The sequence below is a fragment of the Typha angustifolia genome, chromosome 10 (genome assembly GCF_048772165.1).
Source record: "Typha angustifolia cultivar Huaian chromosome 10, ASM4877216v1, whole genome shotgun sequence".
NCBI lineage: Eukaryota > Viridiplantae > Streptophyta > Magnoliopsida > Poales > Typhaceae > Typha > Typha angustifolia.
The window spans coordinates 1856355-1870827 of NC_133248.1; the positions used below are offsets into that span (position 1 = coordinate 1856355).

At 35.9% G+C, this 14473-nt stretch overlaps 1 protein-coding gene and 1 long non-coding RNA gene across 4 annotated transcripts; one reads left to right on the top strand and one right to left on the bottom strand.

Annotated features, from left to right (window-relative positions):
• Positions 1 to 499: 499 nt before the first annotated feature.
• On the top strand, positions 500 to 11902 carry LOC140768043 (uncharacterized). 3 transcript variants are annotated; one of them, XR_012105674.1, is made up of 4 exons: positions 500 to 1020; positions 8668 to 8764; positions 9686 to 11490; positions 11550 to 11902. It is a non-coding gene; the product is annotated as an uncharacterized lncRNA (long non-coding RNA). The 3 variants fall into 3 exon arrangements; XR_012105672.1 differs by lacking the exon at positions 8668 to 8764; XR_012105673.1 differs by lacking the exon at positions 8668 to 8764 and having other exon boundaries at positions 507 to 1020; positions 11353 to 11490.
• Positions 11903 to 13305: 1403 nt separating this feature from the next.
• On the bottom strand, positions 13306 to 14409 carry LOC140768044 (uncharacterized). Its single transcript, XM_073108128.1, has 2 exons — positions 14012 to 14409; positions 13306 to 13911 (listed from the first exon to the last, which is right to left on the bottom strand). The coding sequence occupies exons 1-2, from the start codon at positions 14129 to 14131 to the stop codon at positions 13441 to 13443; spliced, it is 591 nt and encodes a 196-aa protein (XP_072964229.1). The 5' UTR covers positions 14132 to 14409; the 3' UTR covers positions 13306 to 13440.
• Between the last annotated feature and the right edge of the window lie 64 nt (positions 14410 to 14473).

A 14473-nucleotide genomic window follows, 5' to 3' on the forward strand; every position in this document is an offset into this window, starting at 1 on the left:
CTTGCAGCAGTGATGCCTCCCCCATGATTGCTTTTGGCAAAGTTAAAGGTATAGTATACCTTAGAATCCTTCAGTAACTAGACCATTTAACAAACTTTATTTTGATTTTAAATCTTTGAGATAAAAAAGATTTAGTTCTTTTATAGCCATTAAATGCATCTTGATATTCGAAAATATGCATCACAACATGAAGTAAAATAAGAGCAATTTATCTCTCCACTTTGAGATTCACACTTGGCAATCTCAGGCCATATCAAATTGCTAAGGAAGTGTTAAAAATACTTGGGTTTTAGCATATATTGCAAAGAAAAATGCTTCAATTCACTTCCAAAATATAAATTATCATTATTTTTAAATATAATTTAATTTCATAATAGCTCTGTTCTTATATCTTATACTAAATACTAATCTAATTATTAATTTATATTTAATTAGACTCCTCACTCTTCTCTCTCTTTTATCCTCTTATACGAGCTTCTCGATCTCTTCCATTATTGCCTTTGCCTTTCTCTTGATCTCTTTTGAGCTTAATTATAGAATCAAGCTCGAATTGGAATAATCTCTAAGGGTGCAATTCATTTTTATACCTTTGTTTTAAGCCATTTTTTAGTGCAAGTTCTAAACCTATGCTTAAACGTATAAGAGTTTTGCAATCAGGAAACAGAAAAGAAAAGATAATTCGATGGAAAATTCCATGTCAAATATGCCATCTATAATCTCAATAATCCAAATCATGATTCAGGAAACGACCGATGATTTCGTTGCTATAAATTGAACAGCAGTCGGGCGATGGGCAATGCGCGCATAGTGCAACAGTTCAATTACCACCTCTAAACCCTAGTAAATGGTAAAGCCATTGGAGACTTGGACCTCTCGTCTTCATTTGGGCATGGAATGGCGACGAATCCCGTTAGGGAGAACGGAGAGCTCGATTCGGCAAGCCCATTGCTGAGATCATATATATATATATATATATCTTGGAAAAGATTCGCCTTAGAGACAGCGAAAGAGATTTTACCGGTATGTTAAGCAACTTACCCGCTATTAACCAATTTCCCTTCTTATTCATCAATTTGATGCAATCTTTTAGATTATTGTAGCATGTGCATTGTTTTGTTTCTTGTTTCTTTTTGAAATTTGGAGAGCTGAAGAAGACCAAGAGAAATTTAAATTCTTCTGCTTTACTTCTTCCATTATAGATAGACTGATGAATTATACTTCTGGAATTTGGCCTCATGTTCATCTTAAATAAAATGCTTTCATGGCTATGAACTGTGTTAAGTGTTTATTTACCTGCAATGTCTCTCTCCAACAATGCTGTTAGCTTAGGGCAATGAGAACGAATCAGATGGATTTAATTTGTCCATTTGGTTACAACTTTCTTTGTTATTTTTCATTATTTTTTTTAAAATTTTTTATATCCTCTGCTTTGCTTGTTCAATCTGTTGTCGGCCTGATGCCAATTAAGCTCATGTTTCTCATGTAGTTGAACTACTTTTAGAGTCTAGGGTTTCTATGTGCAACTCATACTTCTGAAGGGTTTCAAGTTCATGTATAAGTATCTCAAAATTATCTTAGTTCACGAATGCCATAGTTAGGTGTTTTGGTTTCAATTTTCAAGGTAAGAAATATTTGGAGAAGAATTGATGATGTGAAAGAGGATTAGAATCAAAGGAAGACATGCATGCATGCTATTATCAATCATCATAGCATTGAAGGAGGATGCATACAATAAATCAGTCCCAAAGATTCTTTTAAATGTTTCCCGTTTTACATGCTCTTAATAAACAACATCATATATTGGTTCTAGTCATAGTTATCATATCTTTCTATGTAGATTCTCTTCCAACATTGACTTCTAACTAATTTCTGCCACATAATTTTTGTGATATATCTAAGGAAAATACTTGTAATAGTTTGTATTAGTTACCTTGCTAAAGAAACATCAAAAGTATGAAACTGTTATACTGCAAAATAGAGGAAGTAGCTGCAGTTGCCACCAGAGCATCAAGATCTGACAAGGGATCAGGGCATTTTGCTGAATTTTTTTGTAAACCTGGACCAAATCATCGAACTCAGTTTTAAGCATAACAAAAACTATCTGGGAAGTATAAGAACCAATTTTCTTTTGAGGGGATATACACTGTAAATCAGATTGAGGGTTGATGTAAAGAATGGTCGTGCCGATACCCAGTCAACGCAGTTTGACACACCGCTACACGCTGGTTCAGTGTGTCTTTGCATGCCAGTGACATGCCCTGACATGCCCTGACATGCCCTGACATGCCCTGACATGCCCATAGTATATTTTTTAGGATCTTTGTATATATTTTTGTTTGAATATACGTATTAAAATCTATATTGGAGTCTTTTATCTTTTGATAATGTTGTAAATGACTATTTTATTAGAAATATAACAATAATCAAGTAAAAATATGATTCAACACATAATGAATACATTAATTAATAATAGTTTAATAATTAAAGTAAAACCTAGTTGAATGTGGTTAATTTAACATGTTCCTATATGCCTACATATTAATTTTGGATTTTTTTATAAAATTTAGGGAAAATTTTGAGGGAAATTTAATCATGCTGAAATTTTAACTAAAATTTATAAAATTGGGTTTAAATAAACTCATATGGAATTGATCTAATATATTCATATACCAATTTTGACTCAATTTGAATAAATTTGACATATTAATTTTAGATTTTAAAAAAAAATTTAGGGAAAATTTGGGGGAAATTTTTTCTTCAACAAAATGCTACATTTATGCAGAAAGACCCTTACAAATAATAGATATAGCAAAATTAAACTAGATTCGTCATTTGTACACCGAAAATTAGTTCTTTAAAGTGTAAAATAAAAAAATAAATAAAACCTTGTGTCAACTAGCATGGGTCTGCACAAGGTTGTCGGTTCAGCATGGCTCGATGCACTCCGGCATGAGACTATGCATTTCCACAATTTGTGGTGAAAGCCGATACTCCATCGGTATGACAAGTTTGTGCTGACCGACATGATCATCCTTAAGGATGACATCTTATGAAGAATCAGGAAAATGAAAATGAGCTTATAGGAGGTTGAAGTCTTTCAACTTTTGACTGTTGCTACAATGTCAGAACAAGTATCTCTAAGAACTAAATGCCTAGTAGAACAAGTATCTCCAATGTATACTCAAATATTAAGGTTTCAAGGTCAAATGCTCTTTAGATTGCTCCACCCTTAACAAAGTACCACCTCAGAACTTGGAAGGATTCAAGATCTCTTATTTATATTTGGGACAGTTTTGGGTTTTCCATAATCGGCCTAATTAGAGGAACTTCCCACCAATTATTGGTTCATTTCATAACTTTTTGAATTTGGACATGCTAGTTGGTTGGAGATTGGTCTCATCTCCCAAGTGATGGTGTTTCTTTAAAGTTATCGAGGAAAATGAGTCTCATGAATGCTATTGTTTGTATTTGGTTTCACGAGATTGTGCAATAATCTACCATTATTTCAAAATTAAAGTTTCAAGTTTCATAGTGATGGAGCACTTTTTTTTAATCACGAAATGTTACCATTAGATAACATCTCACATCTACAATCCATTTTCATTACTGGCCATAAGAATATCTTTTGGTATTTGAAAGTAGGACATCTTTTATCTGTCAATAGTTGACTTCTATCTCTCCAGCCAATGCACTTATATTAGGGGAATGAGGGAGTTAGGATTTTTTTTTAGTTCCAGAAATATATACAAAATGAAAAGAAATGCAATAATTGTATGAATTATTAACTATCTTGTTAGAGAAGCAGAAAAAAATTGCAACCAATATTCTGTAGAACAGAAGAATGCTAGAGTTCCCAATTGAAGTAGAATATGAATTTCTGAGGAGAGATAAAGATTTTTTTTTCCTAATGTTCCTTAAATCTCGCATCAAGAGTGTATTCAGGAAGAAGTGAAGAACTGCCTGCAAGAGTTCTGTCGATTTATTTCAGAAGGAAATGACAATATCCAACTTGGGGCCTTGGGCAGCTAGTATTCCTGAAGAAGTGTTTTTTTCTGACTCTACCACTAGAATATCAGGGTTCATAAGGAGTAGATCTATATGTCCTTCCGCTCATACAAACAACGTCATATTTACCCTTACTTTTTGTTCTGTTATGCCTATAGGTAATCATTTGAACTCTTAATGGCCTGCTTGTAGCTTGAGCATTGAGATAACCCCAGAGCACTAAAAAAACTTAAAAAATAACTTATTCCAAGATAGAGAGTCAGAATGAAAATTCTACCATGTTTGCTGCATGGAATACACGTACAAACTACTAAGTAGTAGATCAATTTAAACCAACCTATTGAGTCTGCAATTGGACATAGGAGAATGTTAGATAATTTTGCAAACATAAAAAAAATGCTCAATATTATTTTCATGTAGAAAGATGGCAAGAAGCTTTTTACATGAAAAGCTTAATTGTTTGAATAAATCTAAATATTAATTGGCTACTTCCTTCCATATATAGCATTTAGAAACATACCTTTCTACCCTTCCATTTGGAGGCATTGCCATGGAACTTATGTGACAATCAAGTTCAAGAAGAGATCTTGGTCTACCATGGGAAATAGGGACCTCTCAGATTAGCCAAGGAGACTGCCTGTGAAACTGCATGGAGCTTTTAAGCTGTTGAAAACCTCCAAGATATTACAGGCAAGTCATCCTTGGCTATCAAAGACAGGCTCTTATTACCATGTAAGACTTCTCTTCTGCTGTGTTGGCTTGAGGTGCTTGCTTTAATATGTATTTATAGTGCACGAAAAGAGAAACCAGATTTGCTTTTCTTGTTATATTGAACCACACTGATTTGCCCTGTCAGATTCTTAATATTTGTCCTTCATATCCCTGATCGCCTCCTTTTTTCAGAATATATTCTTGTTTTGTGTCCATAGATGATTGCTCATTGGAGTCAACTCTACTTAAAATATCATTGCTGTGGATCCATTAGCCAAAAAGTACTTTTGCAGGCGGGGGAGTTATATACGCAACATTATTCCAGTTGTAACACATTGGTAAAACAAGTTGGTCACTTGGTTGCATTATTTGTGCTCTCTAAGGTCTTTCCAAGGTGATGGTTTCAAAAGCACCAGAGGGAAAAAAACTAGTTATTTCCTTGTTCTCTAATTTTCCTCTTTTAGTAATACGGGAAAATAATGACCCTTTTAAAGGGAAAAATGCTCGAAGGATTATAAAATCTAAAGCTTAGTCTTGTAGAGTTTAAAGATTGTCAAATTCGTGATTATAGAAGGACTTGTTAAGCATTATGTTCTGTGATATTTTATTCCATATAAGTACCATTTACTAGCTACTAAGCAATGGTCACCACCACTAAAGGAGATTTGTTTCTCATATGTGCAGGTCAGTTGTTTCTTAGGCACATTGAGGTGACTTTCTAGTGTCAGCTTTCCAGTCAAGAAGTACAGATACTACTTTTAGATGTAGATGTGGAATAGTGAGATATGAAGGGATATTAATTCAAAGATTAGCATGTAAAACCTAAAGATCATATGATCGATAATGCTTTTGGAAATAAGATTTTAGGCAAAACATTATAGAATCACAACACAGTATGTAAAATCCAATTAAGAACCTGAATTCTTTCCTCCAATCTTACAAGATGAAATATATGTAAATGCTTTCTTTGGTGTCAATTGGCAAATTCTTAACTGCTATTCTCTATCCAAATGATCCATAAGCTGTATTTATCATTTACTTCAGCTGTCTTCCTAGTATTTCAGGCTTTAATTGCATTTCAATCATTTAAGTAAATGGTTCATACTTATTAAAGAGGTAAGCATAAATCTCTTCATAGTTTCTATATTACGCTTGTTAATCAATATCAATTCATCAGCTTCCCCTTTTCTCTTCAAGTAAACAAAGTCATTTTTTCTGTTTGCCCTTCTCATTTTAAATGTTTTCTACTTTGTTCCTTAAAAATACTTGATGTAAATCTTCAGCAATCCTTTGGCTACCTTCCACCAAGAAAGTAGTCTCATGCATAGGAAGGCAAGGATAAGGCTTTTCTTGGTGATAAGATTTTGTTCCAAATTATTGTAGTGTTGTTCTCTGTTTGGAACAGAATTACTTGTAAATTCACATGCATGCTTTGATAGGCTATAGGTCTTAGTTTCACAATTCAATGAATATTGCACCTCTTTTGTTGTCAGAGAAAAATGTGAAATCTTCATCAATATTTTAGAGAACAAGTTGTGAGTGTCAATATGAACCAAAACTTCAGTTAGATGACCCATACCATGAGGGATAATCCAATCCTTTGTGCATTATGATTTGAGTACCGTAAAGATGGTCAAGAATTCATGCAAGAGAAAAATGAATAAGGTGTGATGTGAAGAAAGTAGAACTAGCACGGTGAATACAGGGTTTTCCATTGCATGGAAAAGAATTACTTGAGTTTCCAATTTCTTCTCTGTTATAGTAAAAAATTTCCCGTTAGTTTATCATTGTTGAGTGTATAGATTTATGTGCTGGGAAGACAATATGTGCTGACAAGGTGCAGCCACGGTATAAGGCACAGTACAGCGTGGTCCATGCCAACTGGCACATGCTGTGATGACAAATTGCTGACACTAGGTGATCTGGCGGCATTTAAATCCTTGGTTGCATGTTCTGTTGGTTTTTCCATTCATGAAAACCTGAACTCTACCATCAAACTCAGTTTTACAGGAACAATTTAACTTATAAGGCAGAAATCTGGAGCATAAGATAAAACTTTGAGAGCTTCTTTAAGTCTATCAATTTATGTGAAGTGTGCTAATGTGTTAATTGCTATGTCTCCAGCTCATACATTTCCAGTAAAGCAAGGCAACTAGGGAGAATAGGATGAATCTAGTTTATGCATATTAGTTTCTCCCATATGGCTTTATATTATCTTTATTATTTCTGATTTATTTCCCCCATGCCTAGTTCACTCTTTGTTGGTTACTTGGGAACTGTTTCCTGCTTCCTCATGTTGTTAATCTATGTGTTATGGATAGGTTTCTGGGGTGCAACTCATACTACTAAAGAGGTTTCAGGTTCATCCAGCTTGTTCCTTAGGATATTGACTGTAGTTCACAAAAGAATCTAGAAAGTAAAAAAAACTAGATTAACTAACTATGCATACCATAGAGCATTAGTTACACATTGGTTGCAAAATATTTCTGGATGTTAATTGATTATTTATATTGTCAGTAAATATTAATGTGTATAATTTCTTATCTACCTCTCTACCCTACCCATATGGAAGCCTTATGAAGGAACTTGCTCATTTGATAATGAAGAGATCTTAGTCTACCATGGGAAATAAGGACCTCCCAGATTAGCCAAGCAGACTGCCTGTTAGACCACATGGAGCTTTCTAACTACTGAAAGCCCTAAGAGGTTACAGGCAAGTCATCCTTGGCTATCAAAGATAGACTCTTATTACCATGCAAGACTTCTCTTCAGCTCTACTTGCCTTGAAATTGGCTTGCAGTGCTTGCTTCAATTGTGTATTTATAGTGGGAAGAAGAGAACCAGATTTCTATTTGCTATGTTATTTGCTTCATTAGATTCTGATACTGTCCACCATCTTAGATCTTTTGGCATTGTCCCCTCCGTCTGGAATATATACTTTGGTTCATAGCCTTCTCTTCTGGAGTCAACTTTGCTTGCAGTATTGCTATAGATCTGTTCCACAGAAACAACTTTGGGGAAAGAGGGAGTTAGGAAGAGAGAGAATTATCATTTCTTTCTACCAATATGGTCATACCTAATTTTTGCACTAGTTCGTTGCTTTTTCTTTTTTCCTTTGTTGTCACCATTTTCCTCTTTTGGCAACAAGAGAGAATATTTACTTGTTTAAAAGGAAAACAGCTGCAAGTCTTGTAGAATCGTGAAGATCATATCCACGAGATGGCTGTAGGATTTGATAAACATTATGGCCTATAAAGTTATATTCCATTGTAGCATCATTCCCTAAATATAAGACTGTATATCACCACTTTCCACTTTGCAGTTTAAATTGCAGATGTTGATGTTATGTCCTTTGATTATCAGCTTGTAATTCAAGCAAATACTACTTTTATGAAGTAAGATGAATAAGAGATGTACATCATAAGAAGGGAAACTTATTCAAAACTAATATCGAAAGGAGACCTAAAGAAAATATGATACTAGTTTTGAAGGTCCTGAGAAGAGAGTTTCATTGAAGAAACATCATAGACACAAAGAATAAGATGATAACTCTATGTGTAACCTGAGCTCCTTCTTACTTTACCAGATGGAGTATCAGTAAATGCATTCTTTCATGCTAATTGACCAATTTTGTGATGTCACATTATCATTCACATTCAAATAAGTCACTTTCTGTATTTGTTCTTCACTTTCAGCTGACTTCCTATTAAATTCATTCTTTAAACGTGCTTCACTGATCTAAGCAAGTGGGTCATACTAGTAATGAAGCAAGCAATCAATCCCTACCATGATTAACATTAATAGGCTTGTTAATTGAAACAAATTCATGAGTACCGTCTTTTCAAATTTCCTTTGCCTATAAATACCTGTATGCAAGTTGAATAATTTGTATGTAGAGTCATTTTAGTATGTTCCTGCACTGTTTTAAATGTTTTCTACTTTTGTCCTTAGGTAACTTCAACCAAGAAAATAGTCTCCTTCATAGGTAGGCAAGTTGAAGATTTACTAGATTGTTTGCTGGATTGGAAATTTAAACATCTGACTCATTGTAAGGCTATGTAAATTTATGTATCTGCTTCCATAGGCTAAATAAGCCTCATTTTTTATCATCAATGCTTCCTTATTGTACGTTATGTTGTCAGAGAAGAAGGAACTGTGACAACTGTCTTTCTCTATGAGCTAGAGAACATCTTTATCTATAAGCTAGAGAACAAACTTAGGCTAGATGACAATGATCATAAGGATAAATCCAATCTTTTGCAAATTTTGGTTAAGTACAAGAAAATATAAGTTGCGCTTGCAAGGTAAATGAGGTTAACGCAATAATGGAGTTTTCCATGTCATGGACTTAAAAGGAATCACTTGGGGTTTCCAATTTTTCACCTTATCATTAGCAGGTTTTGGTTTAGTTTATTGTTGAGTGTCTCTTCCCTCATGCATGAAAATCAATTGTCTCTGCAAACACATTTGAGCACATTGCTAGGTTCTTTTGATCATTACTTACAATAGACTAGCTGGGAATTATGTTCTTCCACAAAACAAATCAATAATGTATAACACCAGTTCATTTCATAATGTCAAATATCTGCCAATTCAATTGACACGATTTTAATTAATTTGATGAGTTCTGATGGAAGAATTGTACCATGGAAAGGAGTGGAATGAGAATGTTCTCTCAACCAAGCCCACAGTATTGGCCTATTGGGTCCACCAAAATTTTCTTTCTCAATGAATAAAATGCCTAGTCGAAAAGTCCTTATTCTTCAATGTATGTGTTACATGTATTTCAAGGTTTCAACATCAAGTTTTCTATCTAGGTTAACCCAATTTTAACAATCTAACAGGTCAGGAGTCGAACTTGATTTTATGTTAAGTTGGTTGAGTAACTCGAGTTTCCAACATTTGATCTGAATATCTGATTACACAAATTTCCCACCAGTTATGATTCATACTTTCCGAGTTTGAACAGGTTAATTGGTTGGAGATACAACCCAACTGATGGTGTTGCCGAAAGGTTCTCAGGAAAGATGAGTCATCATTTTTTAAGCCTTTTGTTATAAATGCTTTCACCAATAATTGTACTATATGCATGTATTACTTTATTACTGATCATTGTTATGATGAATGCATTGGATGCCAAAAAAAATTACATCTATATATCAAGTAATTATTATTCACAAAGGAAACGAACGCTTTGGATGGAAAGTATGAAGATTGGTCAGCTTATCTCTTCATGATTTGCAACCAACAAAAGTGACTTCTATTCTGATTATTTTTTGTTTGTTTGTAATAAACAAGTGGGTGAGTCAAGCATCCTCGAAATATTTTCTATTTCAGTCTATATTCACCTCTTGAAAGCTCAAACAAGTGATAGATGATTTGAAGGATCATTAAACAATGAGATATTCAAAACCAGATTTCGTGTTTCTGTCTAAATATGTCCATTTTTTTTTTCTCAATTGCACATTATTATTGCAGCAGTGTTCTTATTCTTTAGAAATAGATAATTGTGGTCTAGTTCATATTATGTTATATTCTACTTTAGATTTTTGTCATTCTTTCTCAATTTGCTAGTTGATCAACCTCAGATGATTGTGAATAATAAACAAATACTTCAAAATGTTATCAAGTCAATATCAGATTAAATAATATTGACCAAAATCATCTGTTAACTCTGTTTGATGGTGGAGAGGTAGTACGGCAAGACTACAATTAACTATTTGTTTGATTTATATAGCACTTATGTCTACATGTACGAAGTGTGTGACCCAAAGACATTTATTATTTGACATATTTTCGCAATTGTAGCATATTAGAGTTTTACCATGTCACCAAGAACTTTCATCCATGCAAATGCAAAATCATGAAAACCAGAAGTTCAATTATATACCATACTCTTCTGAACAGACGCATTCCAATATTGAACATTAGAGCATGAATCAAAGAGTGAGTAAGAGAGTAAGAGAGAGAGAGAGAGAGAGAGAGAGAGAGAGAGAGAGAGAGAGAGAGAGAGAGAGAGAGATGGAATGGTCATATGCACAAACCTCTCGATGAATACTGCAATTGGCATGAGAACATGCAAACATCAACGAGCCATGTCAAAATTGATCCTTTTGATAGATACTGTCACATAGTTGATTAACTACACTACATAGACTCTCATGGAACATTGATTTGCATGCTGTTCTTGTAATCGTCTGCCGCTATTCTATGAGAAGCTGTAAGTCAGATTCCTGAAAATAAGAAGAGATTTATGTCTAGCATGAGGGATAAGAGCCACTCAGACTAGCCAAGGAGACTGCCTACAAATCTGCATGAAGATTTCAGGTAATTGAAAACTTCAAATGGAGATAGGCAAGTCATCCTTGGCTACCAAAGAAACTCTTATCGACATGTAAGACTTCTCCTCCAGTCTATTTGTCCACTGACTGTATGCTAATGCTTGCTTCATGATGTATTTATACTTTCAGAAAGTGTACAATTCTATTAGCTTCCCACCTTCATATCTTCCTATAATGCCTATAGTTGCTTTTACTTTTATTTCATCTGATCTTCTCCATAGAGAATATATTCTTGTGCTATTCTTGGGACCACTTCCTATAGCTACATCAATTTGAGTTTCTATCTTTCCTCTAGGGCTCTGCAGTGGATAAAGAACTTCTGAAGGTAGTGTGAAAAAGCTTCCCTACATTGTGACGATGGCATTTTGCGGGAAACTCACTGTTAAACAAGTTGTTTGGATAAGGCTTATCCTATTGGCTCAGAGCATGGGAGGTAGATGCTTTCTTTCCCTTTCTCTGTTGTAGTCTTTTGACATTCTCAACTTTTGGCAGGATTAGAAGTATATTGGAAGAAGATGCCCAAAAATCTTATGGATATCTGGATGCTTCCAGTACTCTCTGGAATACCACCTAAATTTCCCCATAATGAAGTCAAATAGCACTCACCAGCAATGCAATGAATCACAATATCTTCTATTTTTAAAATAGTTGCTGAGAGAATCTATAGTTGCAATTAGATGAATATAAGCGCAAACTATGTACTCTGCTATGTCAAATTTAAATTTATGATTGGTCTTTTCTTGTAATGCAATTTGTTGATGTATATTGATGGTTTATTTCAGACAACCTGCACTCAACACTCTGGATGTTCATGATCTCAGGGTCTGGCTATCTTCAATGCACTAGTGCCCCATTAATCTTTCCTATGTTCTTTTGAATGGTCAATGGCTTGTGAACTATTGATCTTCTTCATCTTTATCTATACAACAGTCTAGGATTATATACTACTATCGGATATATTGAGGCGATAAGATGAAGCTTATCGTGATAATTCAATAGCTATACCTGGAGGAAAGGCATTCAAAGTTTGCTTGGCCAGGTCAAAACAAACATTTCCAATTAGCTTTCAGAAGTGAGAAAATATACTAACTATATCCTTGGTTTTGTCGGAGAGTGAGAAGATGATCACAGAAGTTCTAGCAAAGCTGAAAATGAGAAATAAGTCTTATGTTGAAGTAATGCAAAGACTTCATCAACAAGTCCGATATATTCATTGAAGATATGAAGAACTTGAATTATATTGATGAGTATTCAGATCAAACAGAAACTAACTGATGTACTGATCGAAGATATGAACAACTTGAACTTATGTATGACATCAAGTAGCTAAGAAGCTCATGAATGCTACTTAGATCTGTCTGACTCTTTAGGATTTCTTCTTGATCCTGTAGCATTTCTTGCAATCACCAGAAAAAGATAGAAATAGTCAACAATACAACCATGTAAATTAAATGAAAGCTAACAGGCAAATTCTCTTTATAAAGGCACAAAAAGGAAAGATAGGCCATACTCTTGAAACACACAGCATGCTCTAAAAACAAGAATAATGAAGAAAGACTCCCTGTAGCATCGTATGAACAAGTCGAATAAGAAACTAATATCATCATTTTTAGATTAGAAAAAAAAGGGATGATTACTTTGAATCCAACTGTCCTAATTAACAATTAACCTCACAAATTATTTGTTTGTGTTTGGTTTTAAACTTTTAATACCAAGTAACGGAAGGTCGATCAAAGATGATGACCTTTGTTCAACTGCATTAAATGCCAAGCAAACTATATTGATAAGCAAATTTTCATTTCGACCCTTACTTTATTAGTTATTCTGATGCGAGCCCTATCGTATTAAATAAATACTGTTACGTTAATCGAGAGCTAAGATTAAATTCTAATAATTGGACTAAGTAGTAGCTTGGTACCAATAATACACCAAAACATAATGAAATAATGGATATTATTTGAGGTAATATATATATATATATATATATATATAATAAATGATAAAAAAATAGTAAGTGTTATTATAAAAAATAATTACAACTTACAACTGATACCATACATTAGTATTAATTATATTACAGATCTGCCACACCCACGTACTAATTTCACGCCCCGGTGGAGTAAATTAGAGATGTCGGACTCTGACCAGATCCGAGAGATTGAGCCGCACCCGCACCCGCACCCAAACCCGAACCCGAACCCGAACCCGAACCCGAACCCGAACCCGAACCCGAAGAGATTGAATCAGTTGGAGGGGTTCTGCCTGATATACTACTCAAAACGGATCATCAATCGCTGCACCACCGAAGGGATCAATCATCATCACATTGGTGAGCTCCTCGGCTTCCGAGGCCGCCGGATTCCAAGTCGACTGGGCGGCGTCCTTAGGTGCTGTCCAGGAACTCCGTAAACTCCGCTGCCTCGAGGTCGAAGTCGTCGTCGTCGTGCCGTGTCGCCGTGGAAGGACATGGCTGATTTAATAAGTAGGCGGCGTCCGTCTCCGGCGGCATAGAAGTCGATGGCGTTGGATCCGGTATCGGCATGCCGCAGTCCGTGATGAAGACCGATGACGAAGGACAGACGGGCTTCCCGGCTTCGGTGTCGGACGTAGGAGTTGCCGGCACCGGCGTCATAGGGATGGCGCATGCCGTGCCGCACTCCTCCCGGGCGATGGAAAGAAAAGGCGGACTGGCGAAGTTGGCGATGGCGTAGGAGTCCGATTTAGAAGTCGGCAAGCCAACGTAGCCAGAAGTCGACGGGAAAGTAGCATTTGCCACCGCGGCCGCATGTTTCTTCCGGCTAGAGGAGATCGCCTGCGCGCTCTTCTTGATCAAACACAGGACGGGTTCTTCACACTGCACATATACATTATTTATTAATAATTCAATACTAGCACTGCAGAAAAGAAGGGAAGAGATCGATCTAGGGAAGAGGTTTAAGAGATTTGATATATACCGGTCGAGTAGAGTCGTGGATGGCAGGAAGCTCGTATTCGTACATGACCAAGCCGGTGCTCTTCTTCCTCTTCCTCTTATGTCTATCGTCATCCTCCTCGCAGAGGCAAAACGAAAGCATCTGCTTGTACCCGAGAATCCGGCCGCTTTCGCTTTCGATCACCGGATTCTTCTTCTCGGTCCCGGAACCCGCGCGGCGGCTCGTGTAGCCGGACTTAGAGGGTTCGGTGCGAGAAGAAGTAGCCCGTTTCCTCGTCCTCGCCGACAAGATTCCACGGCTCGGTCGAGTAGACCTCGGCGCCTACGATGGCATCGCTGCAAGAAAGGGGAACCTCCCGGACCCAATTCTTGAGATAACCGTCGATGAGCTCCTGGTCGGTGGGGTTCCGCAAGGGAGGAGGGCGTCGAGCGATGGTGGTCTTCCTCCGCGCATTGTGGAAGGTAGGGTTTTGCAGTTTACGGT

Bases quoted from the DNA above. Each gene is read 5' to 3' on its own strand.
- LOC140768044 (XM_073108128.1), bottom strand. From the start codon at position 14,131: ATGCTTTCGTTTTGCCTCTGCGAGGAGGATGACGATAGACATAAGAGG. The intron at 13,912-14,011 runs GTATATATCAAA...GTATATGTGCAG, and splicing joins TCCACGACTCTACTCGACCG to TGTGAAGAACCCGTCCTGTG.